At 37.9% G+C, this 13,526-nt stretch overlaps 1 protein-coding gene and 1 long non-coding RNA gene across 2 annotated transcripts; one reads left to right on the plus strand and one right to left on the minus strand.

Moving 5' to 3' along the window:
* Positions 1-686: 686 nt before the first annotated feature.
* LOC106911029 (uncharacterized) lies at positions 687-5,182 on the minus strand. Its single transcript, XM_088011490.1, has 2 exons — positions 4,955-5,182; positions 687-2,414 (listed from the first exon to the last, which is right to left on the minus strand). The coding sequence occupies exons 1-2, from the start codon at positions 5,055-5,057 to the stop codon at positions 1,204-1,206; spliced, it is 1,314 nt and encodes a 437-aa protein (XP_087867616.1). The 5' UTR covers positions 5,058-5,182; the 3' UTR covers positions 687-1,203.
* Positions 4,801-5,215, plus strand: LOC148155686 (uncharacterized). Its single transcript, XR_015765012.1, has 2 exons — positions 4,801-4,940; positions 5,178-5,215. It is a non-coding gene; the product is annotated as an uncharacterized LOC148155686 (long non-coding RNA).
* The last annotated feature ends 8,311 nt before the right edge of the window (positions 5,216-13,526 follow it).

Here is a 13,526-nt window from a genome sequence, read left to right on the forward strand (position 1 = left end):
TCTTCAGCGCACTAACTCTTTTTTGGAAAAGTTAAACAGTTTCACATGAGCGTAAAAACATTTTTGCAAATTTGAAGAAGTTATTTGGAATTTTGTTGTTTCCATCAACCTTTTTCTAATGACTGATTGGTTTCTCTTCTTCAGCTTCTGTTTAACAGCAGCTGGACAACAGCTTAGTGGAGCATTAGTACCACCATCTGGTAAGAAGTGTGGACCAAAAGTCATAAAAAGGAAAAAAGATTACAGCAGGGGGGCCCAAAGTGGGTCCTGGAGGCCCGGCATCCTGCACGGTTCAGTTCTCTCCCTGGTGGTAACAACCTGCTCAGTTTGTCAATGTTCCTCGTTGGCCTCTAACGAGCCGTCATTGGATCCAGGTGAGTTAAACCAGGGAGAGACTAAAACATGCAGGATTTCCAGGACCCACTTTGGACACCACTGGATTACAGTGTCTTAAACTAGAATCTGTCCTGGCAGCCTAACGTCTTGAGTTTTTCTGAAATAGATGTAGCTTTGATTGACTGGTTGATACACAAAACAGAATAGGACTAAACCTAAATCCTCCCCCAGTGATGGAAAGAAAATCCAAACTGGTGTAAGAAAAGTGTGTCATGATGATGAAATTAAAATTTAATTAATTGCTACAGCATCAACATATAAAGCCTGCTGTTGGCATAAGTCTACCCACATTTCAGACACTTTATAAATACATTTTATTTACAAAGGGACAATGTACAGTTCAAACATGAGCATTTCACCATTTGATGCACTGTAACAGATTAGAGCATAAGCTAATTTGCTTCTGCAGTACATTAACAAATTATAAAATGGATGTAAAAAATGAAAGAACAAAACAGAGCTAATTAAAAAAACATATCTTCTTTCTGTCCTCTGTCTTTCCTGCTTCACACACTCAGGCTCAATAAAGATCCTCCACCTAACATTTAATGATGTTAGCAGCTCTCTGAAAGCCTGAGATGCTTTGTGAATAATTTTTATCTCATGAGGGTGAAATTCTGGGGAACAAAACGTAAAATTCCAGAGATTCTAAGAATATTTCTAAAATGATGTTCTGAGACCTACTTTGTCTCTAATGATTCTTTTTGTATGTGAGGCCTGGTATAAACCCACCCCTGCTCCCCTGAACACGCAGTCTTCAAACATAGGGCCTGGAACTCCCTGTTAAGCTAACTCACACATGAGAATCTATGGCAATAAAATCATAACCATATGCTTCTCTTCTGTGTGAATTCTCATGTGAATGTTTAAACTTGCCTCTTGGTTAAAAGTTTTTCCACAAACATTACAAAAAATATGAATTTTCAAGTGTTTTTTTAAAGTTGACTTATCATTAAAGCTTTTCCCACACATGTCACAGCCAAAGGGTTTCTCTCCTGTATGGATCCTGAAGTGTTTCTTTAAACTGGAGTTTTCATTAAATCCTTTCCCACAGACATCACAAACAAAGTGTTTCTGCCCTGTGTGCTTCCGCGTGTGCAGATTCAAGGTGGACTTTCGGCTAAATTTTTGCCCACAAGCATCACAGCTGAATGGTCTGTCCCCTGTGTGGGTTTTTGTGTGCATATTTAAAGCTGACTTAGCTCTGAATTTATGTCCACAGACATCACAGGAATAAGGTTTTTCTCCTGTGTGGATCCAGATGTGTTTGCTCAGAGATGACTTGATGCTGAATTTGTGTCCACAGACATCACAACCAAACGGTTTCTCTCCGGTGTGGATTCTTATGTGACTGTTTAAAGTTGATTTAATGCTGAAACTTTGGCCACACAGATCACAGCTAAACGGTTTCTCTCCAGTGTGAACTCTCATGTGTTTGCTTAGATGACTTTTCTTGTCAAAGCTTTTTCCACATTCTTCACAGGCAAAATATTTCAGAACCTTATGGGCGTTCTTTGGTGGCTCCACAGGTTTCTCCTCTCTAAATAATGTCCTTCCTGCTGAATGATCGGCCATGTGACTCTGAAGAGAGCGCTTGTTGTTAAACTGCTGGCCACATTCAGAGCAGCTCGGGGATCTGTTGACACCTGACTCAGGAGTCCTGCTCTCCTTCCACTCATCATCACTGTCTTCAGTTTCAGACCCCGAGTCAGGCTGCTCCACATCATCTTCCTCTCCCTCAGGTTCTGCTTTCAGGTTCTGCTGAGCTGAGCTGCTGCTTGGCAGTTCTCCATCTTCTGTTTGATGAAGATGAGAGATCAGAGGTTCCTCTTCATCATCTTCACTCTTTATGAGAACAGCAATGACTGGAGACCTGGAGGCATCAGCCTCCTCCTTCACACTGAGCGGCTCCCCCTGCTGGCTGCTCCAGGGTTCCTCCTCTTCCTCCTTCATGTGGACGGGCTCTGGGTGGTTCTGGTCCAGATCAGGACTCGGTTCTTCTTTAACCAGCAGAATATCTGCAGGGAACACAGAAACAGATTATGAACAATTGTGGTTTCTTAATAATTCTGTTAAATTTCATACCCAGAAATGTTTAACATGTATTGAAAGTCTTTCCTAACAACCTGTGAAGGCAGAGCAGCTCTTCCTGGTCTCTTAGTCCTTCCTTTTGAAAGTCATTTTATCATTCTCAGTTTCCCTCCAAATCATTATAGAATTGTGCTGCTGACGGTAAATGGACTGAACTTACATAGTGTTTTTCCAGTCATTTTGACCACTCAAAGCTTTACAGTAGAGTCACATTCTCTCATTCACACTCACAAACATTTATACACCAATACTTCCATAGGCAGTTTGGGGTTAAGTGCATTGCCCAGAGGCACATCAACATGTGGTAGACGACGACTCCACCCACAGAGCCACTGTCGCCCGAGTTGCTCTGTTACTGACATCTTGACTTTTTTCTCTTACAATTTTAAATTGCTCAGTTTCTGGTACAGGGTTCCCACTGGCACTTAGAAAAACATTCCAAGACTTTTCCATGACTCTCCATGACATTCAGTATAATTTTCCATGACCCACAAAGAAAAGTGTGACTGATGGACTGAACCTCACCAAGCTGAGCTACAGCAAACACGTAAAGGTGAGGCAGACAGGGAGGAAACAAATGAAAAAAATGTGGAAATGAAGGCCAACAGAGAGACATGAATTGAAAAGTGTCAATTAATGCAGGAATCATATGATGATGATGTCATAAACAAAAACATATTAGCAGTAAACACAAGACTGTACATATGCAGAACTAACAGACAGGAACACACATCACAGCACCACTAGTCTTCAACTGGAGGCTTATTTGATGATTAAATAAATACATATTGTTAATAAAATAGAATAATAATATCCACTGCAGTGTGCACAGAGCCTTACAAAAGACAAAGAACAGTTCTCACCGAGAACCGGCTCTTTACTATGATCCGTAGTAAAGAATCGTTCAGAGGAATGGTTACTGGTTACTTCAGGTCACAGACATTAGCAATCGTTATCAGATTTCAACACCCAGCCAATCACCTGACCCAGGCGTCATCTTGAAGAAATACCAGCATCACCGAGGCTAGCGACCATGGAGGCGAATGCAAACCCAACCCCAACGGTGAGTCTATGCTTTCATATTTCTGTAGTATATTTTATTTTGCGCATGAGGTTTGATACATTATCTTAAAACTTGATTTAAAACACGGGTTTGGGCCGTTGTTAATCTTACACCATGTAATCCTGGCATATTAGTTCTCGCTACCTCCTAGAGACCCCAGTCCCTCCCCCCTTCTCCTTCTCTTGGATGTCCCACACCCAATGTTCCTGTGTTTTATTTCAAAAAGAAATACCACTTGCGCCAAGTCTAGAATCTTTTAAGATAACTGATGGATGGCGACTTTCCGGGTTTTGCTTGTATGCTGTCTTAGGTGAGACCGAGACAGGCAGTCTTAGTAAAGTCGTCATTTTCCGGGAGATGCTACCGCTAATGACCGCAGTGAAGTTAGTTTCAAGTTGGATATTGGATATTCGAGCTCCGGGGAGTAAAGCGGCGTTTAGCTCAAGGTTGATCCGATTTATGAACGCTACTGTCGGCCAGCGGTTCTCCACCGCTCCCGGCCGCAGCGCCCGAAGGTTGACTTAGGGACTGTCAACAAATTACCGAACCAAACATTCCTGTCAAAGAAACGTTAATAAATGCCTTGAATTGTAACCAACTAACTAATTGTCAGTGCTAATTCAGGCTTTTACATCAGCCAAAATAGCATATATAAAATTTTAAATTCAATATTTTCAATAATTTTAATATTAAATAATATAATGTTTTCTTCAATATCTTCCAGGTCATGTGAGCTAATGACTCAAAATCAATTTGAATTTTTTAAAAGTTGAATTTTTTATATGCTGAATTTTTTTTAACACTGAAAAAATATATATTGAAAATTTTATCTTTGAAATAGGAATGTGAATTTTTTTAACATATGAAAATTGCAAACGTGTACAAATAATGACACTGAATTTTTTTTAAATTGAATTCGGATGCATTTGTTATTCAAATTTTGATGGCACATATTTACTTCCATAGCTGCCGATTAAATTGAAAGTTACAACATTGACATGAATATGAGTAGTTTTTACCGAGAAATCGATCAGAAGCGCCGTGAAAATAGTCAGATCTGCCGGATCCACTTCTCTGGCTGCAATGCGCGCTCCCGACACAGGGGGCAGATTTTCACAGAGGAACAGAATTTCTCACAAGACCGGGCCTCCAGGACCGACTTTGGACACCCCTGTTCTAGATTAAGCAGCCTCCTTCAACCTCATGATGATGAATTTGTGTCCACAGACATCAGAACCAAACGGGTTCTCTCCCGTGTGGCCCTTTATGTGACATCACGACCTTTTACCGTAATGCGCCTTGAACAGACTTAGATACATTTTATCAGCGCGCTAACTAGGAGCTCCTGGAAGCGGCTCCCGGCCTGCAGCTCCCATCCCCGATGAAGAAGGTAAATCTCCAAACCTGATGTGTGCAGCCGATGTTCGGGGCTGAAAGCAGCATCCAGTATTTCGTGTCTCTGCTCCTCTGCTGCATCCAGTCGCTGTTTGACCTGCTGTCTCCACATCTCTGCTAGCTTTTCTCTCTCCAAACTTTCCTTCAACAGTTACTGAGCAGTTCCAGCTGAGCCTCAAACCGTTTCTCTTCTTTCCAGAGTTCACCAACTGCTGTCGTTTCTGTCTTACAGCTTTATTAACTCTCCCGCTGCTGCTCCGTGGACAAAAACCCGAGGAAACACGAAGGACGGCGCTCCAACTGCCGCCATTGTACCGGAGAGAAGCACGAGTCTGCGCACTGGGGTCAGAGGCTGGACCCGCCAATCGCGGAATAGAACACACGGAAGTCCCGCCCACACAGGGCATCAGCGAGACGCTAACATGTCCGCCTTATTGGGAGGGTCATGAAAGCAATTCTGGGATCTTTGATGATTTAAAAGGCGTTTATAGTTTGTTTCTATACAAGTATATATATATATATATATATATATATATATATATATATATATATATATATATAAAAATTCCCTTCTCACCCTCCGTGGATGGTCTCTCTTTCATCCTCTGAGCTCGGGTCCTCTACCAGAGGCCTGGGAGCTTGAGGGTTCTGCGCAGTATCTTGGCTGTGCCTAGAACTGCACATTTCTGGACTGAGATGTCTGATGTTGTTCCTGGGATCTGTTTGAGCCACTGCTCCAGTTTGGGGGTGACTGCCCCGAGGGCCCCGATGACCACAGGCACCACGGTGGTCTTCACCTTCCAGGCCTTCTCCAGTTCCTCTCTGAGGCCCTGGTATTTCTCCAGTTTCTCCTTTTTCCTGATGTTGTGGTCACTTGGTATTGCTACATCCACCACAACGGCTTTTCCTCTGTTCTTTATCCACCACCACAATGTCTGGTGGTGTATATATATATATATATATATATATATATATATATATATATATATATATATATATATATATATATATATATATATATATATATATATATATATATATACCCTAACCCTAACCTCATTGATAAGCATAACATGCTGGCTCAGACGGCAACTGCTATCACAACTTGAGATTGACGAGGTACAACACAAATGCTACGGCAAGAGGGAGGAGCCCAGATGTAAGGTCGAGACTAATGAACAAACTATCAAAGCAAATTGTTTGATTTATAAATCAGTCATTGTCAAACATTAAACTACATATATTTCTTACTTTTTTCCAGAGAATTTACAGAATGTCAACTCTGCTATTGACAGCAAAGAGTGAAAATAATTCCAACAGAGTAAATTATTTTTTATTTCATTATATAAGCTACATTAATACAATAATACTTCAGATTGAGATATTTAAAAATACACTAAAAGTGAAAGAATAAAACATTTATTGGGGCCTGCCCATAGCAATGCATAGGGAGACCAGTGGCTGACTTGCAAAGCAAGTCAGTCACTGCCTCCATGCATTGCATGGCAGGCACCTATTGTTCTACACCTAATAGAATGTCTGTTTATTATTATTATTATTATTATAAATATAATTTATTGGGGCATGCCATAGCAATGCATAGGCATTGCTATGGCATGCACCTATTGTTCTACACCCAATAGAACGCCTCTTTATTATTACTATAAATATAAATATAAATAAATAAAACTCTGCAAATCCCACTCACGAAAGTGCATCGCCGTAGGTGGTGCAAAAATGAAAATCTTTTTTTTATGTTTTTTTTCTCAGGATAGTGAACTGCCTTGCGCAGCAAGGCAGTTCATTAACATTAGCATTTCATGGTTGTCTCAAAGATTGAAATCCTTCCCCAGCTTTCTGTCTCACACACAGCAGTTGGCTGAGGGCCAATCGCTATAGCAACAGAATCCAGAGAAAGGAACTGCCATAACTGTAGTTCTATCTATGGCCAAGACTCAGTTAAAACAGAGGCCTGAGCAGCATGTCAGAACTACAACATGGCGGAACACTCAATTATTACAGAGGAGGAGTTGGCTGGTATTATAAACTACTTGTGCTTTGAGCATTGTATAACTGATTTAACCTGATCACTATTACACATGAAATTAGTGTGGCAATTTCAAATGAAGCTTATTGAAAAATTTCAAAATAAAAGCCTTGACAATTTTTACATCACGTAATTGCTCTTTTTTGTGTTAGATAACTCTTTTAACCAAACCACTGTTACACATGGGATTAGTGTTGCCATTTCAAATGAAGCTTACTGAAAGTTTCAAAATAAAAGCCTGCATACTCCCCTCACGTCAGTGTACCGCCGCAGGCGGTGCAAAAATATTATTCTTCTTTTATGTTTTTTTTCTCAGGATAGGATGAACTGCCTTGCGCATCATCAGCACAAACATTAGCATTTCACTGCCACCCACTAGTGCACTTCCTTGCACGCATAACGCAGCAAGGCAGTGCATTAGCATTAGCATTAGCCTTTTCCCTAAAGGTAGCTATTAGATAATTTTCTTACTTATTAGCGATGTTCAGTATACTGAATGGAGTAAATCAATGACAGAAAACATGCTAGTGATGCCACACATCCTACATGAATATTAGTCTTCACGCTAATATTAGCATTTTGGCTTATGCATTAATTTTAACATACTGAATGGTACAGGTACAGTTTAGTCAACATGTTTCTGACTCACCACAGGTTATTGACTACATTGCAGCTTTCTTTAGCATTAATGCTAATTTTTTGCATCAGAACGTTTGATTAAAAACCGACGGGCACACTTTGGCATGCCCCTTAAAATTTCTGCAGGAATTTTCTAGTAATAATAATAATAAATATAATTTATTATTCTTCCGGTACCGTTAATGCGGCTCGTACCGCTGCGTGCCCACCCACAAAAGTGGTATCAAAACGTGCGGCTCGATCCCGGCAAGTGAGCTATTACTTTTAGTGGGATTCTGAGATAAAATGACGACATAAATAAAAAAAAACGAAAAAACTTTAATCTGAGGAACTCACAGCATCACTAAGATTTCTCTCTGAAACACACACACAGCACAGTGGAGGTCTGACTCCAAAACTCTGTTTAACTCCCCCTCACAGGCACAAATAGCGGCCTATTGATCTCAAAGTTGGTCATGACATAGATACACATGCCTGCTCCTGTAAAATGTTTTCAAAATTTTCCTAGGGCTTATGGTTTTTTGTCAGGGTCCTGGAGACCGACGCTGGGTGTCTCACAAGTATAGAAACCAGGGAGAGAGCCAGCCCAGGTGCAAATACTTAATTACCATAGCAACGGGTCCTAGACAGAGGCAGTGAGTAATCTCACAGCGCTGAATCAGATCTCACAATGCATTGTGGGAAGAATACATATTTCCTGTGACTATTCATGTTTTGCTTACATAAAATTATTACTTGTCTGAATTTTTGAGTGTAAATTAAAATCTTTACTTTGAAAATTGATTTTTTTTTTTTTTTAGAAATTAACTATTACCAACTTCCTTCATGTTTTTTATTTTGGAACCATGAGTGAGAACCATATGTGCCAAGCTTATAGTCGTCGGTCTCGGTTTGAATTTCACTGACTTGGGGTTTATACCCTGCTTTTCAATGGTGTGACCTTTTTCTATTGCAAGAATGTGGTTTATCATTTATGGAAAATTATAGTAAATATGAAAAAAGATGGACCTATGGTTGGTCAATATGGTCAGGAGATAATCAAAATAGGGCTACAGGAGTAGCAATACTGTTCAATAATAAAAAGTTTCAAATAGAGAAAGTGGAGAATATAGTAGATGGAAGAGTATTATTAATTGACTTAGATAAAGAAGGTTTCAAAATAAGGTTAATTAATGTATATGGGCCTACTGACCTTAGTGAGAGAGTTATTTTATTGCAAAATCTGCAGTATGTTGTGGGAAAAATGTGATAATAGCTGGAGATTTTAATTGTATACTAGAAAAAAGAGGTGGAAATTCTAAAAACGCTTCTACGAATAGAACAGATACAAGTTCAAAGGTATTGAACAACTTAATAAATGATTGTAAACTTACTGATGTTTTTAAAACTTTGCATCCAAAAGAATCGGGGTATACTTGGTCAAATGGGAAAACGTTTTCAAGAATAGATTATGTATTGACATCGTGTATGATGGTACCAATTACATGTACAGTGGACCCGGTTCCTTTTTCTGACCACCATAAGATAACGGTCTCAATGAAACTTGTGGATTCCAAAAAACAAAGAGTTGGATTGTGGAAATTAAATACAAGCTTACTAAAAAACGAAAAAATAGTAACAAGATATACATACAAATTTAAGCAATGGATATCATTAATTATCCTATATGAGACCGTGGGCGAGTGGTGGGAGGAAATTAAAAATAGAACAAAAGAGTTTTTCAGTAAAGAAGGCAGGAGGATAGCAGGAGAAAAAAGGAAGTGGATGAGGAGAAAACAAATTAAACTGCAAAGATATTACAAGCTACTACATGCGGGTTTTCAAGTCAGTGAGGAAATAGTGAAACTTAAAAAAGAAATGATGACAGAATTAAATGAGAAAAGTAAAAGTATTTTGGTTCGGAGTAGAGTAAAACATTTGGAGGAAAATGAGAAATGTACCCGTTATTTTTTTAGGAAACTGTTAAAATCCAAACATTGGATCAACTCATTGGTTACAGAAAACGGAGAAGAAATAAAAAATAGTGAACAGATTAATACAGAGGTATATGAATTTTATAAGAAACTTTATGAAAATAAAGAGACAAATGAAGAAGAGTTACCCTATTTTTTAACCAAACTGACTAATAAATTAACCGAAAGAGAGAGGAAGAATCTGGACCAGGAAATCACAATAGAAGAATTAACAAAAGCCATGCAGAGCATGCAGAATAACAAGACCCCAGGCCGGGATGGCCTGCCAAAGGAATTTTATGCCTGCTTCTGGGATATCATAAAAGAACCCTTGCTTCAAGTCTATAATGAAGCCTTTAGAGAAGGAAGATTACCAAATATGATGAATCAAGGAATGATTACTTTGCTGTATAAGAAAGGCCCACAAAATAATTTAAAAAATTGGAGACCTTTAACATTGCTGGGATTAGATGTTAAAATTTTATCAAAAGCTTTATTCTTTCGGGTGCAAACAGTTATTTCTAGTATAATAGATAAAGAACAGACGTGTGGCATTCCGGGAAGAAAGATGTCTGATAGTTTAGCTCTGATCAGAGACACTTATACATACTGCCAAGAGAGAAACCTCCCCTTGTCTATATTAGGGATAGACCTGGAAAAAGCCTTCGATAGTGTTGACCATAGGTTTATGGAAAGAGTACTGAGCCGCTTTAACTTCGGTGAGGTTTTCATAAAATGGATAAAGGTTTTGTATAATGATTGCTACAGTGTGGTGATGGTGAACAGGGAGATCACCCCACCTTTTGGAGTAAAGGCTGGGGTGAGACAAGGCTGTCCACTGTCCCCCTTACTCTTCATTATGACCATGGAGCCATTAGCAAGTGCAATAAGACAAAACAAGTTGATTAAAGGAATAATTCCCCCCGGATATTATGGTAGAGATATTAAACTAACGATGTAATTGGATGATTTGACTCTTCTTCTAGCAGATAATGCGGCTATAAAAGAAAGTTTGAAAGTATGTGATAGATTCACTATAGTTTCAGGAATGAAAATAAATAAATCTAAAAGTGAGATAATGTATAGGAATTGGAACGACAGAAAGGCCAATTGGGGATTAATAGAACAAAACGACGTGATAAAAGTTTTAGGAGTCCAGATAGGAGAAAATATGGGAGTAAAAAACTGGGAGACAAAATGGTCAAAAATACAAGGGAAATTATTGCAATGGAGAGAAAGAGACCTAACGTTAACAGGCAAGGTATTAGTATTAAAAACGGAAATAGTTTCAACATTAGCTCATTTGGCATCAACTTTCCCACTGCCTCACAGGGTAATGACTACATTACGGAAAACAATGTTTCAATTTCTGTGGGGGAGCAAACATGAAAAATTGAGGAGAGAAATTATGTATAGACCGGTGAATGAAGGAGGTAGGAACGTACCAAATCTAGGAATAAAATTCAGAGCAATGTTCATTACACCTATTCTGAAGGTTTGCCTAAATATACAACCCGAGCCCATTTGGGCGCCTTACGTTAAATTCTGGCTAGGGGCTCGAGTATTAAAAACATGGGGAAAGAGGGTTACATTACTTTCACCCTTTTCGGACTTTTACCCGGCAATGTTCAATTCAGTAGTACAAGAACTTAAAGGAGGTATTGAGGAATTAACACCGGAATTAGTGAAAAGACAGAATATAGAAAGAAAATTGTCTAGACATGAAAAATTAACACTTATAGAAAAATTTAATGAGGAAAGTGTTAGGAAAATATGGAGAAATGTAAATAACAAACATTTGACAAATAAACAGAAAGATTTTGCCTGGCAAATCGCCAATCAATGCTTAACTACAAGGGACTTTTTGAATAAAAGAAATTGTACAACAAGTCCAACATGTCCTAGAATTAGATGTGGTGACAACGAGACGATAAAACATTTATTTTGGATTTGCCCCATTGCTAAAAGAATATGGGAATTATTGAAACCATGGTTGTGGGATTTAAAACAGGAAGAGATAACCTATGACAAAATTGTTTATGGATTTTTAAAAGAAGAAAGTGGGAAAAGTGAATTGATGTGGTGGATAGTGGTAAATTGTATTAAAGAAGCAATATGGAAGGCTAGAAACATTTATATATCTAAGCAATATGACATAGGTGAAAATAACGTGATAAAGATTGTGGGTTCCTTAGTGAAGGATTACATGTGGAAAATGAAATTCGGAAAAAAAAGTAAGGAGGATATTAGCATATGGAAAGTGCCGGAAAATCTACATAATATTGTTAATTAAGGAGTTTTTGTAGCAAGTCCCTTTACCCCCTTCCCCCCTCAGCAGGTGATTAGAAATGTCATCAAAGATTGTTTTTGTTGTTTTTTTTGTGTAAGTACAAGTCTTACTCACTTTTTTAGAAAGAAGTGATGTATGTTAAAGGGATATTGTAATTTTTGTTACAAAAAAAGGTAAAGTGTTTATTTCTTTGTGAAGAACTAATAAATACTATTGAAATTGAATTGACTCATATTGTCATATTGTCTGTTCAATAATAAAAAGTTTCAAATAGAGAAAGTGGAGAATATAGTAGATGAAAGAGTATTATTAATTGACTTAGATAAAGAAGGTTTCAAAATTAGGTTAATTAATGTATATGGGCCTACTGACCTTAGTGAGAGAGTTATTTTATTGCATTATTATTATACATAATATAAGAGTAGACCCCGCATTGGCCGCTCCGGCACAGGAAATACGGCGGCCATCTTGGAGCGGTATACCCTCCTACTTTGCCCAATCAAAACAGCAGCAGATGCCTCAGCACTGAGGGATATTGTTGTTCGGATCGATGGATTATTGATGTGAGGGCTCCACAGACAACATTTCACAAGTAAGATGGACATATTATTGTGTATATATTGTGATTAGAATATTACTTTACTGTATTTATGTCCACCGGCGAGATACCAGCTAATATTAGCTACAGTGCTTGGTGTAATACGGGTTCAGCCCCGCTATGAAGGCTAACTGAGATTCTGTTAATATAAAGAAATTAATTATTCTCTAACATTGACTTAGATTATCTGACACAAGAGCCTATATTAGAAATGAAACAATATAACACATATTATAAAACTTATATTATGTGTTATAACATTCACCGGCAAAGTTTACACAGGTGGTAAAGACTATTATTTATATTCTTTCACTCTGTCAAAAGTAAGATACATCCTAAATCTTCTTTGTTTTGAAAATTTCCTAAAGACACGATGTGAGGAAGAAGAGGGAGAAATCTATAAAGAGAGACGGATTCACTGCAGGATGGATGGATCTCACTGGATTTTGGACTCGTCGGCTGAAAAACATATCTTATATATATATATATATATATATATATATATATATATATACATATATATATATATATATATATATATATATATAATATACATATACACACACATGTTTATATATATATTATTCAGTATTAATCATTATTTATTAGTGTTTGTATAGTTATATAAATATATATTGATATTACTAAATAATGTATTAAATAAATTATGAACGGCTGTGTGCTTTGTAATATGCTCTTCATTCATCGATATCAGAATATTCCATTCCTATTCTATTGTTATAGCCACTAAGCATATTTAAATATGATGAACTATGTATTAAAAACATACTTAAAAAATACAATTGTTTATAAATGTAGCTTTGATAGATGTTTGAATATGGTTTCCAGTAACAAAAAAGTGTGTTATGATCGATTAAATGCGCTGATACGTCATTGTGCTGCTAAACACATAACGCTGAGTGGAGTGGTGGACCGCTCCAAGATGGCCGCCCTAAATCTCGTCAGCGACAATCGGTGAGAGCGGTCCATGAGGGTCTATCCTTATATTATGTCTATGGTAGATACTGTCGGAGTGCTGTACTTGGAACGCTGAT

This window comes from Poecilia mexicana, unplaced genomic scaffold (genome assembly GCF_051168715.1).
Source record: "Poecilia mexicana isolate PSO_F unplaced genomic scaffold, ASM5116871v1 scaffold_13, whole genome shotgun sequence".
NCBI classification, from domain to species: domain Eukaryota; kingdom Metazoa; phylum Chordata; class Actinopteri; order Cyprinodontiformes; family Poeciliidae; genus Poecilia; species Poecilia mexicana.